Source organism: Hypanus sabinus, unplaced genomic scaffold (assembly GCF_030144855.1).
Source record: "Hypanus sabinus isolate sHypSab1 unplaced genomic scaffold, sHypSab1.hap1 scaffold_521, whole genome shotgun sequence".
Classification (NCBI taxonomy): domain Eukaryota; kingdom Metazoa; phylum Chordata; class Chondrichthyes; order Myliobatiformes; family Dasyatidae; genus Hypanus; species Hypanus sabinus.
The window spans coordinates 53,710-75,060 of record NW_026781384.1 but is presented as its reverse complement, the minus strand read 5'-3'; the positions used below and the strand labels follow the sequence as shown (position 1 = coordinate 75,060).

General features: G+C 56.0%; 1 protein-coding gene across 1 annotated transcript in view; it reads right to left on the bottom strand.

Moving 5' to 3' along the window:
* The window catches only part of LOC132389274 (transient receptor potential cation channel subfamily M member 1-like), a gene marked incomplete at its 5' end in the record, with an annotated part of 255,446 nt that extends 253,845 nt beyond the window's left edge, over window positions 1-1,601 (bottom strand). The window contains one exon of the mRNA XM_059961770.1: window positions 1,440-1,601. Within this exon, the coding sequence (XP_059817753.1) occupies window positions 1,440-1,601 (162 nt within the window). The remainder of the gene's footprint in view (window positions 1-1,439) is intronic.
* Between the last annotated feature and the right edge of the window lie 19,750 nt (window positions 1,602-21,351).

Below are 21,351 nucleotides of genomic sequence, written 5' to 3'. Positions count from 1 at the left end.
AGGGTCCCACCACAGAGCACCTTTCCCTCCAGCCCCCCCCCCCCACTTTCTGCAGGGATTGCTCCCTATGCAACTCCCTTGTCCATTCGTCCCTCCCCACTGATCTCCCTCCCGGCACTTATCCTTGCAAGTGGAACAAGTGCTACACCTGCCCCTACACCACCTCCCTCACTACCATTCAGAGCCCCAAACAGTTCTTCCAGGTGAGGTGACACTTCACCTGTGAGTCTGTTGGGGTCATCTGCTGTATCAGATACTCCCAGTGTGGCCTACTGTATATCAGTGAGACCTAACAGAGAGTGGGAAACCGCTTCGCTGAGCTCCATCAGCCAGAAGATGTGGGATCTCCCAGTGGCCACCCAGTTTAATTCTACTTGCCATTCCCATTCTAATATGTCTATCCAAGGCCTCCTCCACTGTAGTGATGAGACCACACTAAGGTTGGAGGAACAAGACCTTATATTCTGTTTGGGTAGCCTCCAACCTGAAGGCATGAACATCGATTTCTTGAACATCTGATAATGCCACCCCCCCCAACCCTTCAACATTACCCACCCACTTTTCCCCCTCTCACCTTATCTCCTTGCCTACCCATCGCCATGTTCTTGCTGCTCCTCCCCTTTTTCTTTCTTCCATGGCCTTCTGTCTCTTTCACCAGCCAACTTCCTGGCTCTTTACTTCATCCCTCCCTCTCCAGGTTTCACCTATTGCCTGGTGATTTTTCTCTCCCCTCCCCCACCATTTAAATCTGCTCCTCATCTTTTTTCACATCCTGCTGAAAGATCTTGGCTCGAAACATCAACTGTACTCTTTTCCATAGATGCTGTCTGGCCTGCGGAGTTCCTCCCACATTTTGTGTGGGATGCACAAAGCGAGAGATTCTCCAACCCTGAGGTCACAAGCAGTTTAATATTCTATATTTAAATAATATTGTTTATTAAACATTACTTACACCTGTACACATTCAGATTCCTACCATTTGGCATACAATGACCAGGAACAGATTTAAATATTCTTTGATCGGACGGTTGTGAAAAATGTCTTTCCAGTATGCATTTTTAACTGTAAGGTAATTAAATTTGCACTAAAACAGGTGGATGTCCCCTGTGGTAGAATAGGTGAACATGAACTGTCCCAAACAATGGCCTCATATTTAGATTAAGTTAGCCACTTTCCACAATTGTAGCTAGATAAGTATAATATTTAAATTTTTTTTTGCTTATTTATTGTATTCAAATAACACTAATTTGGAAAAAATATACAAAAACCTGCATGCAAGATGGAGTTAAGTCCATGACCCTTAAGAGTCCCTAATAAAAGGGATGCAAATGTTGGCCTTAGTCTATGGCCCAAACAAGCAGAATCTGCAGCTTCCCCAACAGAAACATTAACCATCTCAGGTTGGGGAAAATTGTCCTCAGCCCCACCTTCTTACTCACCTTCTGCGACCCAGATATGGTACGTTTAATGGAGGTGCGTTTGAAGGAGCCACTCATTTGTTTGAGAGAACTGGATAACATCTCCTTCAGCTGCCTGTCTACCTGTCCATGCCTGGTGACATCTCCAAGGCTGCTGGGAATCACTCTGTGGCTGGATGTATCCTGCTCAGCAAGCAAGGTAAGAGATCACAGCGTGCAGCTGTGTGCAAGTGATGTAGAGATAATGGTTCACAGACCAATGGAACTGCTCCACTTTGTCCCACTAATCAGGTTAATGCAAAGCCTCAACATGCAGTGAAAGGATGGAGATTTAACAGATGTGATTGAACATAAATCTGCTTTACACAGTGGATAATTCATACTAATGCAGGGGGCAGATGGAAATAATGTAGAAGACAGCGAATAAGTTTTTGTATTATAGATGCTGAGAGTCCAAATTGACCAATCTTCACAAAATAATCAAGACAACTTTTGAAGCAATTTATGACCGCTGCAAAAGCTTTCCTATTGTCAGGATTCAAAGGGTAGCAAACCTCTGTAATCTGCTTAAACACATAAATCTCAGTGATCTGAGCACAATGCAATTCGACATTAACTTGCAAGCAGATATTACCTCCATGAATGACCCTAAACTCACTTTCCCCCACCACCACCACCTTTAACAACCAAATGAGTCTAATCCAAGCATGGGCAAACTACGGCCCGCGGGCCATATGCGGTCCGTTAAGCTTTTTAATCCGGCCCGCAGAACTTGATGAAATTATATTAATAAACCTTGTTAATGTTTTCTCCCCACAATTCTGGCGTTTTCCCAATAGATGATGCACTCTATATATATTGACCTTTGTTGAGGTGCAGCGTATTACTCCACATTTGCGCTTTACTCTTTGTTCGGCTCGACCTATTTGTGTGAACAGGCGTTCAGCGTCATGAACATCAACAAAGCCAGCCACAGATCCAAGTTAACTGACCAACACCTCAGATCCATCCTGAGAATCGCCACAACAAAACTAAATCCAGACTTTGATGCGCTGGCTAAAAAGGGAGACCAACAACACTGTTCCCACTGAAATTAAAAATAAGTTTCTTCGTTGTGTTATGTAAAAAATGCATTTGAAAATATTTTTTTCAATAAGCCTTACATGTTACATGTCATTTCTGTTAAGTGATGGACATGAGTAGTGCGCAGGTGCACGTACATTCTCAAAATAAAAAATGTGCTCCAGATCAAATAACGCGCTCCGCATACTGGCGCGCTGTCAGTGTTCTGTCTTTGTGCTGGTCGTTGTTGAGTTTTGGAACAAGGGACAATTGAATAAGAAGGAGCAGGACAAGTAGACCTGCATCTCCTACCATTTTTGAAATAAAGACAGACAGGAGGAGAGTGATGATGATAATATCTTGAAGGATAACAGAATTTTCAGTGCTTTAAAATAATAACTGTTACTATTAAAAAAAAGCTGTATTTTATTCATTTAATTTTCAGTGTTTTAAAAGTCATTTCAATAAATAGCTAAATACCATGGGACTTCAAAGACAGATATTTTGTTGTAATGCATTTGTTCATTTTCAATTGAAATTAAAGCACATGTTTTCTACATATCCCATGATATTTTATTTTCTCTTATGAGATGTATTACCAAAACACTCCGTCCATCTGCTCCTGGTCCAGCCCCCCTGTCAAATTTTAGAACCCTTTGTGGCCCACAAGTCAAAAAGTTTGCCCGCCCCGGTCTAATCCCACACCCACACCACTATGCTTACTGCTGTTCTCCCCTGCACTATTTAATATTACAGCCAACCAATCATTGATCTTTCCAAAGTTTGTGAATTGTGAGGGAATGAGTATTCACTGCTTATAGAGTCTCATAGGTATCCCTTTAGTTTGGGAATAATCCACAAATTACTAGAATGTCCTCTATATTACACAGCCATTCCATATTGAATCAATAGCAGGAGATGCTCTGGGTTTTAATAAGAATCAATCTCACTTTTCACAATCTCATCTGCCAGTATAGTTGTGAATTGGTAGTAACTTGGCAATTCCTTCTCTCATTAAAGGGATGCTCCTTGGAAATTTGCTTTGAATTTCTCCAGCAGCTAATGACTTGGATAACAGAATAGAAACCAAATTTGCTGCTAACATCTCGGGAGTTACTGTAGTTTGTTTAATTGGGTCTGGAAAGTTACAAAGCCAAATGAGGAACTCAGCAGACAAAAAGCATGTTCTAAAGGCATTTAGGACAAATAGCACACAGGGCATTAAGTCTAGGAGATTGTACATAATGATGCAGTTGTATATTTATTTGTTTAAGGAGCACCCCAAGACATTCTACAAGTATGTGACAAGCAAAAGGATAAGATGTGAGAGAATAGGACCAATCAAGTGTGACAATGGAAAAGTGTGTATGGAACCGGAGGAGATAGTAGAGGTACTTAATGAGTACTTTTCTTATTCACTACAGAAAAAGATCTTGGTGATTGTAGGGATGAATACAGCAGACTTGTTATGAACCCCTAGGGTTCATTTTTTCTGTGGACTGTCACTTTAAAATGCCTGGAGAATGAAACTGACTTTTGGACACAGGCGCACAAAGGCTGGTGGCAGAAATTGCCACTGAACTTTTAAGTACCCACAAAGGGTGGAGCTGAGGATCGATTTAGAAGGAATCGATCCCTAACTATTGGTGCATGTAAAGGGTGACCCTGTGGAATCTACCGGTGTGTCTAACCCTTGCCTGGGTTGGTTGATTATCACTTGAAGTTGGTCACATTTGGCTGACTTGGAAGATTTGGAGGAAAATGAGATCAACGACACCTGTTTATTCAGATTACAAGTATCGCTCTCTCACACTTAAATCTCATGCATCTGATCTGAACTTTTATTACATACCATCGTAAGATTGTAACTCTTGCTTCCTGAGCTTGAATAACTTTGGGAACTTTATTTACACCTATATATGCATAACACCATTAACTCTTGATTTACGCTGTTTAAGGTACTATATTACTTAGTTACTAATAAGTGTTTTGTTAACAGCAAAACCAGACTCCAAGTGTGTTCTATTGCTGCTGATAATTTTACAGGGTTGAATGTACTTGACAGACTGAAAAGCTTGAGCATGTAGATATTAAGAAAGAGGATGTGCTGGAGCTTTTGGAAAGCATCAAATTAGATAAATCACCGGGACCGGACAGGATGTACCCAGGCTACTGTGGGAGGCGAGGGAAGAGATTACTGAGCCTCTGGCAATGATCTTTGCATCATCAATGGGACAGGAGAGGTTCCACATGATTGGAGGGTCGTGAATGTTGTTCCATTATTCAAGAAAGGGAGTAGAGATAGCCCAAGAAATTATAGGCCAGTAAATGTTACTTCAGGGGTTGGTAAGTTGATGGAGAAGATCCTGAGAGGCAGGATTTATGAACATTTGGAGAGGCATAATATGATTAGGAATAGTCAGCATGGCTTTGTGAAAGCTAGGTCGCGCCTTACGAGCCTGATGGAATTTTTTGAGGATGTGACTAAATACATTGATGAAGGAAGAGTAGTAGATGTAGTGTATATGGATTTCAGCAAGGCATTTGACAAGGTACCCCATGCAAGGCTTATTGAGAAAGTAAGGAGGCATGGGATCTAAGGGGACATTGCTTGTGGACCCTTTGTGACCACAGAAGGCAAAGAGTGGTTGTAGACGGGTCATATTCTGCATGGAGGCTGGTGACGAGTGGTGTGCCTCATTGATTTGTTCTGGGATCCCTACTCTTTGCGATTTTTATATATGACCTGAATGAAGACGTGGAGGGATAGGTTAGTAAATTTGATGATGACACAAAGGTTGGAGGTGTTGTGGATAGTGTGGAGGGCTGTCAGAGGTTACAGTGGGACATTGATAGGATGCTGAGCTGAAAAGTGAGAGATGGCATTCAACCCAGATGTGTGAGTTGGTTCATTTTGGTAGGTCAAATATGGTGTGGGGGTGGTGTTAGTGTGAAGGGTGTGATTGGTATGGAGGGATGGATAGTCTGATGGTATTGGTGAGGGGTGTGGTTGGTGTGGGAAAGTTGGAATGGAGGGGTGATAGTGTGATGGTGGTGGTGTGGGAGAGTTGGTGGGTGGGTATTGTGTTGATGTAGACGGTGTTAGTTTTTGACTGGGTTGGTGTAAGGGACCAACCTTAAGAGGGTAGTTAGTGTGGGGATTTTGGTGCATGGGTGGGTTGGTGTGTGAGGGAGTAGTTTGTGTGGGGTTGGTGTGGGGGGGTTTATTTGGGGTGGTGGTCAGTATGGGGGGGTGGTTGATGTGAAGGTGGTTTGGTGTGGGGTTGGTGTGTGTAGGAGTTGAGGTGAGGGGCTAGTTTGTGTGGGGGTGGTGTTGGTGTGGTGGGTTGGTATGGAGGAGTGTTTGGTATGTGGGTGGTTTGGTGTGAGGATGGTATGTGGGTAGATTGGTGTGGGGTGGTGGTTGGTGTGGGTGAGTCTGTGTGGGGATGTCGGTGTGGGTGGGTCTGTGTGGGGATGTCGGTGTGGGTGGATGTTGGAGTGGGTGGGTCGGTGTGGGGATGTTGGTGTGGGTGGGTCAGTGTAGGGATGTTGGTGTGGGTGGGTCTGTGTGGGGATGTCGGTGTGGGTGGGTCTGTGTGTGGATGTTGGTGTGGGTAGGTCAGTGTAGGGATGTTGGTGTGGGTGGGTCTGTGTGGGGATGTCGGTGTGGGTGGGTCTGTGTGTGGATGTTGGAGTGGGTGGGTCGGTGTGGGGATGTTGGTGTGGGTGGGTTAGTGTAGGGATGTTGGTGTGGGTGGGTCTGTGTGGGGATGTTGGTGTGGGTGGGTCTGTGTGGGGATGTTGGTGTTTGTGGGTCTGTGTGGGGATGTTGGTGTTTGTGGGTCTGTGTGGGGATGTTGGTGGGGGTGGGTCAGTGTGGAGATGTTGGTGTGGATGGGTCAGTGTAGGGATGTTGGTGTGGGTGGGTCAGTGTGGGGATGTTGGTGTGGGTGGGTCTGTGTGGGGATGTTGGTGTTTGTGGGTCTGTGTGGGGATGTTGGTGGGGGTGGGTCAGTGTGGAGATGTTGGTGTGGATGGGTCTGTGTGGGGATGTTGGTGTTTGTGGGTCTGTGTGGGGATGTTGGTGTGGGTGGGTCTGTGTGGGGATGTCGGTGTGGGTGGGTTGGTGTGATGATGTTGGTGTGCGTGGGTCGGTGTGTGGGATGTCGGTGGGGGTGGGTCTGTGTGGGGATGTTGGTGTGGGTGGGTCAGTGTGGGGATGATCGTGTGGGTGGGTCTGTGTGGGGATGTTGGTGTGGGTGGGTCGGTGTGTGGGGATGTTGGTGTGGGTCGGTCAATGTTAGGGGATGTTGGTGTGGGTGGGTCTGTGTGGGGATGTCGGTGTGGGTGGATCTGTGTGGGGATGTCGGTGTGGGTGGGTCTGTATGGGGATGTCGGAGTGGGTGGGTCTGTGTGGGGATGTCAGTGGGGGTCAGTCTGTGGGGATGTCGGTGTGGGTGGGTCAGTGTGGGGATGTCGGTGTGGGTGGGTCAGTGAGGGGATGTCGGGTGTGGGTTGGTCTGTGTGGGGATGTTGGTGGGGGTGGGTCGGTGTGTGGGATGTTGGTGGGGGTGGGTCATGGTGGGGATGTTGGTGTGGATGGGTCTGTGTGGGGATGTCGGTGGGGGTGGGTCGGTGTGGGGATGTCGGTGTGGGTGGGTCTGTTTGGGGATGTTGGTGTGGGGGTGGGTCTGTGTGGGGATGTTGGTGTGGGTGGGTCTGTGTGAGGATGTTGGAGTGGGTGGGTCAGTGTGGGGATGTCGGTGTAGGTGGGTTGGTGTGGGGATGTTGCTGTGGGCGGGTTGGTGTGGGGATGTCGGTGGGGGTGGGTCATGGTGGGGATGTTGGTGTGGATGGGTCTGTGTGGGGATGTCGGTGGGGGTGGGTCTGTTTGGGGATGTTGGTGTGGGTGGGTTGGTGTGTGGGATGTCGGTGGGGGTGGGTCTGTGTGGGGATGTCGGTGTGGGTGGGTCTGTGTGGGGATGACGGTGGGGGTGGGTCTGTGTGGGGATGTTGGTGTGGGGATGTTGGTGTGTGGGTGGGTCTGTGTGGGGATGTCGGTGGGGGTGGGTCTGTGTGGATGTTGGTGTGGGTGGGTCGGTGTGGGGATGTTGGTGTGGATGGGTTGGTATGGGGATGTTGGTGTGGGTGGGTCTGTGTGTGGATGTTGGTGTGGGTGGGTCGGTGTGTGGGATGTCGGTGGGGGTGGGTCTGTGTGGGGATGTTGGTGTGGGTGGGTCTGTGTGGGGATGTCGGTGTGGGTGGGTCTGTGTGGGGATGTCGGTGGGGGTGGATCTGTGTGGTGATGTTGGTGGGGGTGGATCTGTGTGGGGATGTTGGTGTGGGTGGGTCTGTGTGCTGATGTCGGTGTGGGTGGGTCTGTGTGGGGATGTTGGGGTGGGTGGGTCGGTGTGTGGGATGTCGGTGGGGGTGGATCTGTGTGGTGATGTCGGTGTGGGTGGGTCTGTGTGGAGATGTCGGTGGGGGTGGGTCTGTGTGGTGATGTTGGTCTGGGTGGGTTGGTGTGTGGGGATGTTGGTGTGGGTGGGTCTGTGTGGGGATGTCGGTGGGGGTGGATCTGTGTGGTGATGTTGGTGGGGGTGGATCTGTGTGGGGATGTTGGTGTGGGTGGGTCTGTGTGCTGATGTCGGTGTGGGTGGGTCTGTGTGGGGATGTTGGGGTGGGTGGGTCGGTGTGTGGGATGTCGGTGGGGGTGGGTCTGTGTGGGGATGTCGGTGTGGGTGGGTCTCTGTGGGGATGTTGGTGTGGGTGGGTCGGTGTGGGGATGTTGGTGTTTGTGGGTCTGTGTGGGGATGTTGGAGTGGGTGGGTCGGTGTGGGGATGTTGGTGTGGGTGGGTCTGTGTGTGGATGTTGGTGTTTGTGGGTCTGTGTGGGGATGTTGGAGTGGGTGGGTTGGTGTGGGGATGTTGGTGTGGATGGGTCTGTGTGGGGTATGTCGGTGGGAGTGGGTCGGTGTGTGGGTGGGTCTGTGTGGGGATGTTGGTGTGGGTGGGTCTGTGTGTGGATGTTGGAGTGGGTGGGTCGGTGTGGGGATGTTGGTGTTTGTGGGTCTGTGTGGGGATGTTGGTGTGGGTGGGTCTGGGTGGAGATGTCGGTGGGAGTGGGTCTGTGTGGTGATGTTGGTCTGGGTGGGTTGGTGTGTGGGGATGTTGGAGTGGGTGGGTCGGTGTGGGGATGTTGGTGTGGGTGGGTCTGTGTGGGGATGTCGGTGGGGGTGGATCTGTGTGGTGATGTTGGTGGGGGTGGATCTGTGTGGGGATGTTGGTGTGGGTGGGTCTGTGTGCTGATGTCGGTGTGGGTGGGTCTGTGTGGGGATGTTGGGGTGGGTGGGTCGGTGTGTGGGATGTCGGTGGGGGTGGATCTGTGTGGTGATGTTGGTGTGGGTGGGTCTGTGTGGAGATGTTGTTGGGGGTGGGTCTGTGTGGGATGTCGGTGTGGATGCGTTGGTATGGGGATGTCGGTGTGGGTGGGTCTGTGTGGGGATGTTGGTGTGGGTGGGTCTGTGTGTGGATGTTGGAGTGGGTGGGTCGGTGTGGGGATGTTGGTGTTTGTGGGTCTGTGTGGGGATGTTGGTGTGGGTGGGTCTGGGTGGAGATGTCGGTGGGAGTGGGTCTGTGTGGTGATGTTGGTCTGGGTGGGTTGGTGTGTGGGGATGTTGGAGTGGGTGGGTCGGTGTGGGGATGTTGGTGTGGGTGGGTCTGTGTGGGGATGTCGGTGGGGGTGGATCTGTGTGGTGATGTTGGTGGGGGTGGATCTGTGTGGGGATGTTGGTGTGGGTGGGTCTGTGTGCTGATGTCGGTGTGGGTGGGTCTGTGTGGGGATGTTGGGGTGGGTGGGTCGGTGTGTGGGATGTCGGTGGGGGTGGATCTGTGTGGTGATGTTGGTGTGGGTGGGTCTGTGTGGAGATGTTGTTGGGGGTGGGTCTGTGTGGGATGTCGGTGTGGATGCGTTGGTATGGGGATGTCGGTGTGGGTGGGTCTGTGTGGGGATGTTGGGGTGGGTGGGTCGGTGTGTGGGATGTCGGTGGGGGTGGGTCTGTGTGGGGATGTCGGTGTGGGTGGGTCTGTGTGGGGATGTTGGTGTGGGTGGGTCGGTGTGGGGATGTTGGTGTTTCTCGGTCTGTGTGGGGATGTTGGAGTGGGTGGGTCGGTGTGGGGATGTTGGTGTGGGTGGGTCTGTGTGGGGATGTTGGTGTGGTTGGATCTGTGTGGGGATGTCGGTGTGGGTGGGTCTGTGTGTGGATGTTGGTGTTTGTGGGTCTGTGTGGGGATGTTGGTGTGGGTGGGTCTGTGTGGGGATGTTGGAGTGGGTGGGTCGGTGTGGGGATGTTGGTGTGGGTGGGTCTGTGTGTGGACGTTGGTGTGGGTGGGTCTGTGTGGTGATGTTGGTGTTTGTGGGTCTGTGTGGGGATGTTGGAGTGGGTGGGTCGGTGTGGGGATGTTGGTGTGGATGGGTCTGTGTGGGGGATGTCGGTGGGAGTGGGTCGGTGTGTGGGTGGGTCTGTGTGGGGATGTTGGTGTGGGTGGGTCTGTGTGGGGATGTTGGTGTGGGTGGGTCTGTGTGGTGATGTTGGTGTGGATGGGTCTGTGTGGGGATGTTGGTGTGGGTGGGTCTGTGTGTGGATGTTGGTGTGGGTGGGTCGGTGTGGGGATGTTGGTGTTTGTGGGTCTGTGTGGGGATGTTGGTGTGGGTGGGTCTGTGTGGAGATGTCGGTGGGGGTGGGTCTGTGTGGTGATGTAGGTCTGGGTGGGTTGGTGTGTGGGGATGTTGGTGTGTGTGGGTCTGTGTGGGGATGTTGGTGTGGGTGGGTCGGTGTGGGGATGTTGGTGTGGATGGGTCTGTGTGGGGGATGTCGGTGGGGGTGGGTCGGTGTGTGGGGATGTTGGTGGGTGTGGGTCTGTGTGGGGATGTCGGTGTGGGTGGGTCTGTGTGGGGATGTCGGTGGGGGTGGGTCTGTGTGGGGATGTCGGTGTGGGTGGGTCTGTGTGGGGATGTTGGTGTGGGTGGGTCTGTGTGGAGATGTCGGTGGGGGTGGGTCTGTGTGGTGATGTAGGTCTGGGTGGGTTGGTGTGTGGGGATGTTGGAGGGGGTGGGTCGGTGTGGGGATGTTGGTGTTTCTCGGTCTGTGTGGGGATGTTGGAGTGGGTGGGTCGGTGTGGGGATGTTGGTGTGGGTGGGTCGGTGTGGGGATGTTGGTGTGGGTGGGTCTGTGTGGGGATGTTGGTGTGGTTGGATCTGTGTGGGGATGTCGGTGTGGGTGGGTCTGTGTGTGGATGTTGGTGTTTGTGGGTCTGTGTGGGGATGTTGGTGTGGGTGGGTCTGTGTGGGGATGTTGGAGTGGGTGGGTCGGTGTGGGGATGTTGGTGTGGGTGGGTCTGTGTGTGGATGTTGGTGTGGGTGGGTCTGTGTGGTGATGTTGGTGTTTGTGGGTCTGTGTGGGGATGTTGGAGTGGGTGGGTCGGTGTGGGGATGTTGGTGTGGATGGGTCTGTGTGGGGGATGTCGGTGGGAGTGGGTCGGTGTGTGGGTGCGTCTGTGTGGGGATGTTGGTGTGGGTGAGTCTGTGTGGGGATGTTGGTGTGGGTGGGTCTGTGTGGTGATGTTGGTGTGGATGGGTCTGTGTGGGGATGTTGGTGTGGGTGGGTCTGTGTGTGGATGTTGGTGTGGGTGGGTCGGTGTGGGGATGTTGGTGTTTGTGGGTCTGTGTGGGGATGTTGGTGTGGGTGGGTCTGTGTGGAGATGTCGGTGGGGGTGGGTCTGTGTGGTGTTGTAGGTCTGGGTGGGTTGGTGTGTGGGGATGTTGGTGTGTGTGGGTCTGTGTGGGGATGTTGGTGTGGGTGGGTCGGTGTGGGGATGTTGGTGTGGATGGGTCTGTGTGGGGGATGTCGGTGGGGGTGGGTCGGTGTGTGGGGATGTTGGTGGGTGTGGGTCTGTGTGGGGATGTCGGTGTGGGTGGGTCTGTGTGGGGATGTCGGTGGGGGTGGGTCTGTGTGGGGATGTCGGTGTGGGTGGGTCTGTGTGGGGATGTTGGTGTGGGTGGGTCTGTGTGGAGATGTCGGTGGGGGTGGGTCTGTGTGGTGATGTAGGTCTGGGTGGGTTGGTGTGTGGGGATGTTGGAGGGGGTGGGTCGGTGTGGGGATGTTGGTGTGGGTGGGTCTGTGTGGGGATGTCGGTGGGGGTGGATCTGTGTGGTGATGTTGGTGGGGGTGGATCTGTGTGGGGATGTTGGTGTGGGTGGGTCTGTGTGCTGATGTCGGTGTGGGTGGGTCTGTGTGGGGATGTTGGGGTGGGTGGGTCGGTGTGTGGGATGTCGGTGGGGGTGGATCTGTGTGGTGATGTTGGTGTGGGTGGGTCTGTGTGGAGATGTCGGTGGGGGTGGGTCGGTGTGGGGATGTTGGTCTGGGTGGGTTGGTGTGTGGGGATGTTGGAGTGGGTGGGTCTGTGTGGGGATGTTGGTGTGGGTGGGTCTGTGTGCTGATGTCGGTGTGGGTGGGTCTGTGTGGGGATGTTGGGGTGGGTGGGTCGGTGTGTGGGATGTCGGTGGGGGTGGATCTGTGTGGTGATGTTGGTGGGGGTGGATCTGTGTGGGGATGTTGGTGTGGGTGGGTCTGTGTGCTGATGTCGGTGTGGGTGGGTCTGTGTGGGGATGTTGGGGTGGGTGGGTCGGTGTGTGGGATGTCGGTGGGGGTGGGTCTGTGTGGGGATGTCGGTGTGGGTGGGTCTCTGTGGGGATGTTGGTGTGGGTGGGTCGGTGTGGGGATGTTGGTGTTTGTGGGTCTGTGTGGGGATGTTGGAGTGGGTGGGTCTGTGTGGGATGTCGGTGTGGATGCGTTGGTATGGGGATGTCGGTGTGGGTGGGTCTGTGTGGGGATGTTGGGGTGGGTGGATCGGTGTGTGGGATGTCGGTGGGGGTGGGTCTGTGTGGCGATGTCGGTGTGGGTGGGTCAGTGTGTGGATGTTGGAGTGGGTGGGTCGGTGTGGGGATGTTGGTGTGGGTGGGTCTGTGTGGGGATGTTGGAGTGGGTGGGTCGGTGTGGGGATGTTGGTGTGGGTGGGTCTGTGTGTGGATGTTGGTGTTTGTGGGTCTGTGTGGGGATGTTGGAGTGGGTGGGTTGGTGTGGGGATGTTGGTGTGGATGTGTCTGTGTGGGGTATGTCGGTGGGAGTGGGTCGGTGTGTGGGTGGGTCTGTGTGGGGATGTTGGTGTGGGTGGGTCTGTGTGTGGATGTTGGAGTGGGTGGGTCGGTGTGGGGATGTTGGTGTTTGTGGGTCTGTGTGGGGATGTTGGTGTGGGTGGGTCTGTGTGGAGATGTCGGTGGGAGTGGGTCTGTGTGGTGATGTTGGTCTGGGTGGGTTGGTGTGTGGGGATGTTGGAGTGGGTGGGTCGGTGTGGGGATGTTGGTGTGGGTGGGTCTGTGTGGGGATGTCGGTGGGGGTGGATCTGTGTGGTGATGTTGGTGGGGGTCGATCTGTGTGGTGATGTCGGTGTGGGTGGGTCGGTGTGTGGGATGTCGGTGGGGGTGGATCTGTGTGGTGATGTTGGTGTGGGTGGGTCTGTGTGGAGATGTCGGTGGGGGTGGGTCTGTGTGGTGATGTTGGTCTGGGTGGGTTGGTGTGTGGGGATGTTGGTGTGGGTGGGTCTGTGTGGGGATGTCGGTGGGGGTGGGTCGGTGTGTGGGATGTCGGTGGGGGTGGATCTGTGTGGGGATGTTGGTGGGGGTGGATCTGTGTGGGGATGTTGGTGGGGGTGGGTCGGTGTGTGTGGGTCTGTGTGGGGATGTCGGTGTGGATGGGTTGGTGTGGGGATGTTGGTGTGGGTGGGTCTGTGTGGGGATGTCGGTGTGGGTGGGTCTGTGTGGGGATGTCGGTGGCGGTGGGTCTGTGTGGAGATGTTGTTGGGGGTGGGTCTGTGTGGGATGTCGGTGTGGATGCGTTGGTATGGGGATGTCGGTGTGGGTGGGTCTGTGTGGGGATGTTGGGGTGGGTGGATCGGTGTGTGGGATGTCGGTGGGGGTGGGTCTGTGTGGGGATGTCGGTGTGGGTGGGTCTGTGTGGGGATGTTGGTGTGGGTGGGTCGGTGTGGGGATGTTGGTGTTTGTGGGTCTGTGTGGGGATGTTGGAGTGGGTGGGTCGGTGTGGGGATGTTGGTGTGGGTGGGTCTGTGTGGGTCTGTGTGGGGATGTTGGTGTGGTTGGATCTGTGTGGGGATGTCGGTGTGGGTGGGTCTGTGTGTGGATGTTGGTGTTTGTGGGTCTGTGTGGGGATGTTGGTGTGGGTGGGTCTGTGTGGGGATGTTGGAGTGGGTGGGTCGGTGTGGGGATGTTGGTGTGGGTGGGTCTGTGTGTGGATGTTGGTGTGGGTGGGTCTGTGTGGTGATGTTGGTGTTTGTGGGTCTGTGTGGGGATGTTGGAGTGGGTGGGTCGGTGTGGGGATGTTGGTGTGGATGGGTCTGTGTGGGGGATGTCGGTGGGAGTGGGTCGGTGTGTGGGTGGGTCTGTGTGGGGATGTTGGTGTGGGTGGGTCTGTGTGGGGATGTTGGTGTGGGTGGGTCTGTGTGGTGATGTTGGTGTAGATGGGTCTGTGTGGGGATGTTGGTGTGGGTGGGTCTGTGTGTGGATGTTGGAGTGGGTGGGTCGGTGTGGGGATGTTGGTGTGGATGGGTCTGTGTGGGGATGTTGGAGTGGGTGGGTCAGTGTGGGGATGTTGGTGTGGATGGGTCTGTGTGGGGGATGTCGGTGGGGGTGGGCCGGTGTGTGGGTGGGTCTGTGTGGGGATGTTGGTGGGGGTGGGTCTGTGTGGGGATGTCGGTGTGGGTGGGTCTGTGTGGGGATGTTTGTGTGGGTGGGTCTGTGTGGGGATGTTTGTGTGGGTGGCTCTGTGTGGGGATGTCGGTGTGTGTGGGTCTGTGTGTGGATGTCGGTGTGGGTGGGTCTGTGTGGTGATGTTGGTGTGGGTGGGTCTGTGTGGGGATGTTGGTGTGGGTGGGTCTGTGTGGGGATGTTGGTGTGGGTGGGTCGGTGTGGGGATGTTGGTGTGGATGGGTCTGTGTGGGGGATGTCGGTGGGGGTGGGTCGGTGTGTGGGGATGTTGGTGGGTGTGGGTCTGTGTGGGGATGTCGGTGTGGGTAGGTCTGTGTGGGGATGTTGGTGGGGGTGGGTCTGTTTGGGGATGTTGGTGTGGGGGTGGGTCTGTGTTGGGATGTTGGTGTGGGTGGGTCTGTGTGAGGATGTTGGAGTGGGTGGGTTAGTGTGGGGATGTCGGTGTGGGTGGGTTGGTGGGATGTCGGTGGGGGTGGGTCTGTGTGGGGATGTCGGTGTGGGTGGGTCTGTGTGGGGATGTCAGTGTGAGTGGGTCTGTGTGGGGATGTTGGTGCGGGTGAGTCAGTGTGGGGATGTTGGTGGGGGTGAGTCAGTGTGGGGATGTTGGTGTGGATGGGTTGGTGTGGGATGTTGGTGTGGGCGGGTTGGTGTGGGGATGTCGGTGGGGGTGGGTCTGTGTGTGGATGTCGGTGTGGGTGGGTCGGTGTGGGGATGTCGGTGTTTGTGGGTCTGTGTGGGGATGTTGGTGTGGGTGGGTCTGTGTGGGGATGTTGGTGTGGGTGGGTCGGTGTGGGGATGTTGGTGTGGGTGGGTCTGTGTGGTGATGTTGGTGTGGGTGGGTCTGTGTGGGGATGTTGGTGTGTGTGGGTCTGTGTGGGGATGTTGGTGTGTGTGGGTCTGTGTGGGGATGTTGGTGTGGGTGGGTCGGTGTGGGGATGTTGGTGTGGATGGGTCTGTGTGGGGGATGTCGGTGGGGGTGGGTCGGTGTGTGGGGATGTTGGTGGGTGTGGGTCTGTGTGGGGATGTCGGTGTGGGTGGGTCTGTGTGGGGATGTCGGTGGTGGTGGGTCTGTGTGGGGATGTCGGTGTGGGTGGGTCTGTGTGGGCATGTTGGTGTGGGTGGGTCTGTGTGGGGATGTTTGTGTGGGTGGGTCTGTGTGGGGATGTCAGTGTGGGTGGGTCTGTGTGGGGATGTCGGTGTGGGTGGGTCTGTGTGTGGATGTTGGAGTGGGTGGGTCGGTGTGGGGATGTTGGTGTGGGTGGGTCTGTGTGGGGATGTCGGTGTGGGTGGGTCTGTGTGGGGATGTTGGAGTGGGTGGGTCGGTGTGGGGATGTTGGTGTGGATGGGTCTGTGTGGGGGATGTCGGTGGGGGTGGGTCGGTGTGTGGGTGGGTCTGTGTGGGGATGTTGGTGGGGGTGGGTCTGTGTGGGGATGTTGGTGGGTGTGGGTCTGTGTGGGTATGTCGGTGTGGGTGGGTCTGTGTAGGGATGTTGGTGTGGGTGGGTCTGTGTGGGGATGTTTGTGTGGGTCGGTCTGTGTGGGGGTGTCGGTGTGGGTGGGTCTGTGTGTGGATGTTGGTGTGGGTGGGTCTGTGTGGGGATGTCGGTGTTTGTGGGTCTGTGTGGGGATGTCGGTGTGGATGGGTCTGTGAGGGGATGTCGGTGGGGGTGGGTCGGTGTGTGGGTGGGTCTGTGTGGTGATGTCGGTGTGGGTGGATCTGTGTGGTGATGTCGGTGTGGGTGGGTCGGTGTGGGGATGTCGGTGTGGGTGGGTCTGTGTGGTGATGTCGGTGTGGGTGGGTCTGTGTGGGGGATGTCGGTGGGGGTGGGTCTGTGTGGGGATGTTGGTGGGTGTGGGTCTGTGTGGGGATGTCGGTGTGGGTGGGTCTGTGTGTGGATGTCGGTGTGGGTGGGTCTGTGTGGGGATGTCGGTGTGGGTGGGTCTGTGTGGGGATGTTAGTGTGGGTGGGTCTGTGTGGTGATGTTGGTGTGGGTGGGTCTGTGTGGCGATGTTGGTGTGGCTGGGTCTGTGAGGGGATGTTGGTGTTTGTGGGTCTGTGTGGGGATGTCGGTGTGGGTGTGTCTGTGTGGGGATGTTAGTGTGGGTGGGTCTGTGTGGGGATGTTGTTGTGGGTGGGTCTGTGTGGGGGTGTCGGTGTGGGTGGGTCTGTGTGGAGATGTTGGTGTGTGTGGGTCTGTGTAGGGATGTTTGTGTGGGTGGGTCTGTGTGGGGATGTTGGTGTGGGTGGGTCGGTGTGGGGATGTTGGTGTGGGTGGGTCTGTGTGGTGATGTTGGTGTGGGTGGGTCTGTGTGGGGATGTTGGTGTGGGTGGGTCTGTGTGGGGATGTTGGTGTGGGTGGGTCGGTGTGGGGATGTTGGTGTGGATGGGTCTGTGTGGGGGATGTCGATGGGGGTGGGTCGGTGTGTGGGGATGTTGGTGGGTGTGGGTCTGTGTGGGGATGTCGGTGTGGGTGGGTCTGTGTGGGGATGTTGGTGGGGGTGGGTCTGTGTGGGGATGTCAGTGTGGGTGGGTCTGTGTGGGGATGTTTGTGTGGGTGGGTCTGTGGGGATGTTGGGGTGGGTGGGTCGGTGTGTGGGATGTCGGTGGGGGTGGATCTGTGTGGTGATGTTGGTGTGGGTGGGTCTGTGTGGAGATGTCGGTGGGGGTGGGTCTGTGTGGTGATGTTGGTCTGGGTGGGTTGGTGTGTGGGGATGTTGGTCTGGGTGGGTCTGTGTGGGGATGTCGGTGGGGGTGGATCTGTGTGGTGATGTTGGTGGGGGTGGATCTGTGTGCTGATGTCGGTGTGGGTGGATCTGTGTGGGGATGTCGGTGGGGGTGGATCTGTGTGCTGATGTCGGTGTGGGTGGGTCTGTGTGGGGATGTTGGGGTGGGTGGGTCGGTGTGTGGGATGTCGGTGGGGGTGGGTCTGTGTGGGGATGTCGGTGTGGGTGGTTCTCTGTGGGGATGTTGGTGTGGATGGGTCGGTGTATGGGGATGTCGGTGTGGTTGGGTCTGTGTGTGGATGTTGGTGTGGGTGGGTCTGTGTGGTGATGTTGGTGTTTGTGGGTCTGTGTGGGGATGTTGGAGTGGGTGGGTCTGTGTGGGGATGTTGGAGTGGGTGGGTCGGTGTGGGGATGTTGGTGTGGATGGGTCTGTGTGGGGGATGTCGGTGGGAGTGGGTCGGTGTGTGGGTGGGTCTGTGTGGGGATGTTGGTGTGGGTGGGTCTGTGTGGGGATGTTGGTGTGGGTGGGTCTGTGTGGTGATGTTGGTGTAGATGGGTCTGTGTGGGGATGTTGGTGTGGGTGGGTCTGTGTGTGGATGTTGGAGTGGGTGGGTCGGTGTGGGGATGTTGGTGTGGATGGGTCTGTGTGGGGATGTTGGAGTGGGTGGGTCGGTGTGGGGATGTTGGTGTGGATGGGTCTGTGTGGGGGATGTCGGTGGGGGTGGGCCGGTGTGTGGGTGGGTCTGTGTGGGGATTTTTGTGTGGGTGGCTCTGTGTGGGGATGTCGGTGTGTGTGGGTCTGTGTGTGGATGTCGGTGTGGGTGGGTCTGTGTGGTGATGTTGGTGTGGGTGGGTCTGTGTGGGGATGTTGGTGTGGGTGGGTCTGTGTGGGGATGTTGGTGTGGGTGGGTCGGTGTGGGGATGTTGGTGTGGATGGGTCTGTGTGGGGGATGTCGGTGGGGGTGGGTCGGTGTGTGGGGATGTTGGTGGGTGTGGGTCTGTGTGGGGATGTCGGTGTGGGTAGGTCTGTGTGGGGATGTTGGTGGGGGTGGGTCTGTTTGGGGATGTTGGTGTGGGGGTGGGTCTGTGTTGGGATGTTGGTGTGGGTGGGTCTGTGTGAGGATGTTGGAGTGGGTGGGTCAGTGTGGGGATGTCGGTGTGGGTGGGTTGGTGGGATGTCGGTGGGGGTGGGTCTGTGTGGGGATGTCGGTGTGGGTGGGTCTGTGTGGGGATGTCAGTGTGGGTGGGTCTGTGTGGGGATGTTGGTGGGGGTGAGTCAGTGTGGGGATGTTGGTGGGGGTGAGTCAGTGTGGGGATGTTGGTGTGGATGGGTTGGTGTGGGATGTTGGTGTGGGCGGGATGGTGTGGGGATGTCGGTGGGGGTGGGTCTGTGTGTGGATGTCGGTGTGGGTGGGTCGGTGTGGGGATGTCGGTGTTTGTGGGTCTGTGTGGGGATGTTGGTGTGGGTGGGTCTGTGTGGGGATGTTGGTGTGGGTGGGTCGGTGTGGGGATGTTGGTGTGGGTGGGTCTGTGTGGTGATGTTGGTGTGGGTGGGTCTGCGTGGGGATGTTGGTGTGTGTGAGTCTGTGTGGGGATGTTGGTGTGGGTGGGTCGGTGTGGGGATGTTGGTGTGGATGGGTCTGTGTGGGGGATGTTGGTGGGGGTGGGTCTGTGTGGGGATGTCGGTGTGGGTGGGTCTGTGTGGGGATGTCGGTGGTGGTGGGTCTGTGTGGGGATGTCGGTGTGGGTGGGTCTGTCTGGGGATGTTGGTGTGGGTGGATCTGTGTGGGGATGTTTGTGTGGGTGGGTCTGTGTGGGGATGTCGGTGTGGGTGGGTCTGTGTGGGGATGTTGGTGTGCGTGGGTCTGTGTGTGGATGTTGGAGTGGGTGGGTCGGTGTGGGGATGTTGGTGTGGGTGGGTCTGTGTGGGGATGTCGGTGTGGGTGGGTCTGTGTGGGGATGTTGGAGTGGGTGGGTCGGTGTGGGGATGTTGGTGTGGATGGGTCTGTGTGGGGGATGTCGGTGGGGGTGGGTCGGTGTGTGGGTGGGTCTGTGTGGGGATGTTGGTGGGGGTGGGTCTGTGTGGGGATGTTGGTGGGTGTGGGTCTGTGTGGGGATGTCGGTGTGGGTGGGTCTGTGTAGGGATGTTGGTGTGGGTGGGTCTGTGTGGGGATGTTTGTCTGGGTCGGTCTGTGTGGGGGTGTCGGTGTGGGTCGGTCTGTGTGTGGATGTTGGTGAGGGTGGGTCTGTGTGGGGATGTCGGTGTTTGTGGGTCTGTGTGGGGATGTCGGTGTGGATATGTCTGTGTGGGGGATGTCGGTGGGGGTGGGTCGGTGTGTGGGTGGGTCTGTGTGGTGATGTCGGTGTGGGTGGATCTGTGTGGTGATGTCGGTGTTGGTGGGTCGGTGTGGGGATGTCGGTGTGGGTGGGTCTGTGTGGTGATGTCGGTGTGGGTGGGTCTGTGTGGGGGATGTCGGTGGGGGTGGGTCTGTGTGGGGATGTTGGTGGGTGTGGGTCTGTGTGGGGATGTCGGTGTGGGTGGGTCTGTGTGTGGATGTCGGTGTGGGTGGGTCTGTGTGGGGATGTCGGTGTGGGTGGGTCTGTGTGGGGATGTTAGTGTGGGTGGGTCTGTGTGGTGATGTTGGTGTGGGTGGGTCTGTGTGGCGATGTTGGTGTGGGTGGGTCTGTGAGGGGATGTTGGTGTTTGTGTGTCTGTGTGGGGATGTCGGTGTGGGTGTGTCTGTGTGGGGATGTTAGTGTGGGTGGGTCTGTGTGGGGATGTTGTTGTGGGTGGGTCTGTGTGGGGGTGTCGGTGTGGGTGGGTCTGTGTGGAGATGTTGGTGTGTGTGGGTCTGTGTAGGGATGTTTGTGTGGGTGGGTCTGTGTGGTGATGTTGGTGTGGGTGGGTCTGTGTGGTGATGTTGGTGTGAGTGGGTCGGTGTGGGGATGTTGGTGTGGGTGGGTCTGTGTGGTGATGTTGGTGTGGGTGGGTCTGTGTGGGGATGTTGGTGTGGGTGGGTCTGTGTGGGGATGTTGGTGTGGGTGGGTCGGTGTGGGGATATTGGTGTGGATGGGTCTGTGTGGGGGATGTCGGTGGGGGTGGGTCGGTGTGTGGGGATGTTGGTGGGTGTGGGTCTGTGTGTGGATGTCGGTGTGGGTGGGTCTGTGTGGGGATGTTGGTGGGGGTGGGTCTGTGTGGGGATGTCAGTGTGGGTGGGTCTGTGTGGGGATGTTTGTGTGGGTGGGTCTGTGGGGATGTTGGGGTGGGTGGGTCGGTGTGTGGGATGTCGGTGGGGGTGGATCTGTGTGGTGATGTTGGTGTGGGTGGGTCTGTGTGGAGATGTCGGTGGGGGTGGGTCTGTGTGGTGATGTTGGTCTGGGTGGGTTGGTGTGTGGGGATGTTGGTCTGGGTGGGTCTGTGTGGGGATGTCGGTGGGGGTGGATCTGTGTGGTGATGTTGGTGGGGGTGGATCTGTGTGCTGATGTCGGTGTGGGTGGATCTGTGGGGATGTCGGTGGGGGTGGATCTGTGTGCTGATGTCGGTGTGGGTGGGTCTGTGTGGGGATGTTGGGGTGGGTGGGTCGGTGTGTGGGATGTCGGTGGGGGTGGGTCTGTGTGGGGATGTCGGTGTGGGTGGTTCTCTGTGGGGATGTTGTTGTGGGTGGGTCGGTGTGGGGATGTTGGTGTTTGTGGGTCTGTGTGGGGATGTTGGAGTGGGTGGGTCGGTGTGGGGATGTTGGTGTGGGTGGGTCTGTGTGGGTCTGTGTGGGGATGTTGGAGTGGGTGGGTCTGTGTGGGATGTCGGTGTGGATGCGTTGGTATGGGGATGTCGGTGTGGGTGGGTCTGTGTGGGGATGTTGGGGTGGGTGGATCGGTGTGTGGGATGTCGGTGGGGGTGGGTCTGTGTGGGGATGTCGGTGTGGGTGGGTCTGTGTGTGGATGTTGGAGTGGGTGGGTCGGTGTGGGGATGTTGGTGTGGGTGGGTCTGTGTGGGGATGTTGGAGTGGGTGGGTCGGTGTGGGGATGTTGGTGTGGGTGGGTCTGTGTGTGGATGTTGGTGTTTGTGGGTCTGTGTGGGGATGTTGGAGTGGGTGGGTTGGTGTGGGGATGTTGGTGTGGATGGGTCTGTGTGGGGTATGTCGGTGGGAGTGGGTCGGTGTGTGGGTGGGTCTGTGTGGGGATGTTGGTGTGGGTGGGTCTGTGTGTGGATGTTGGAGTGGGTGGGTCGGTGTGGGGATGTTGGTGTTTGTGGGTCTGTGTGGGGATGTTGGTGTGGGTGGGTCTGTGTGGAGATGTCGGTGGGAG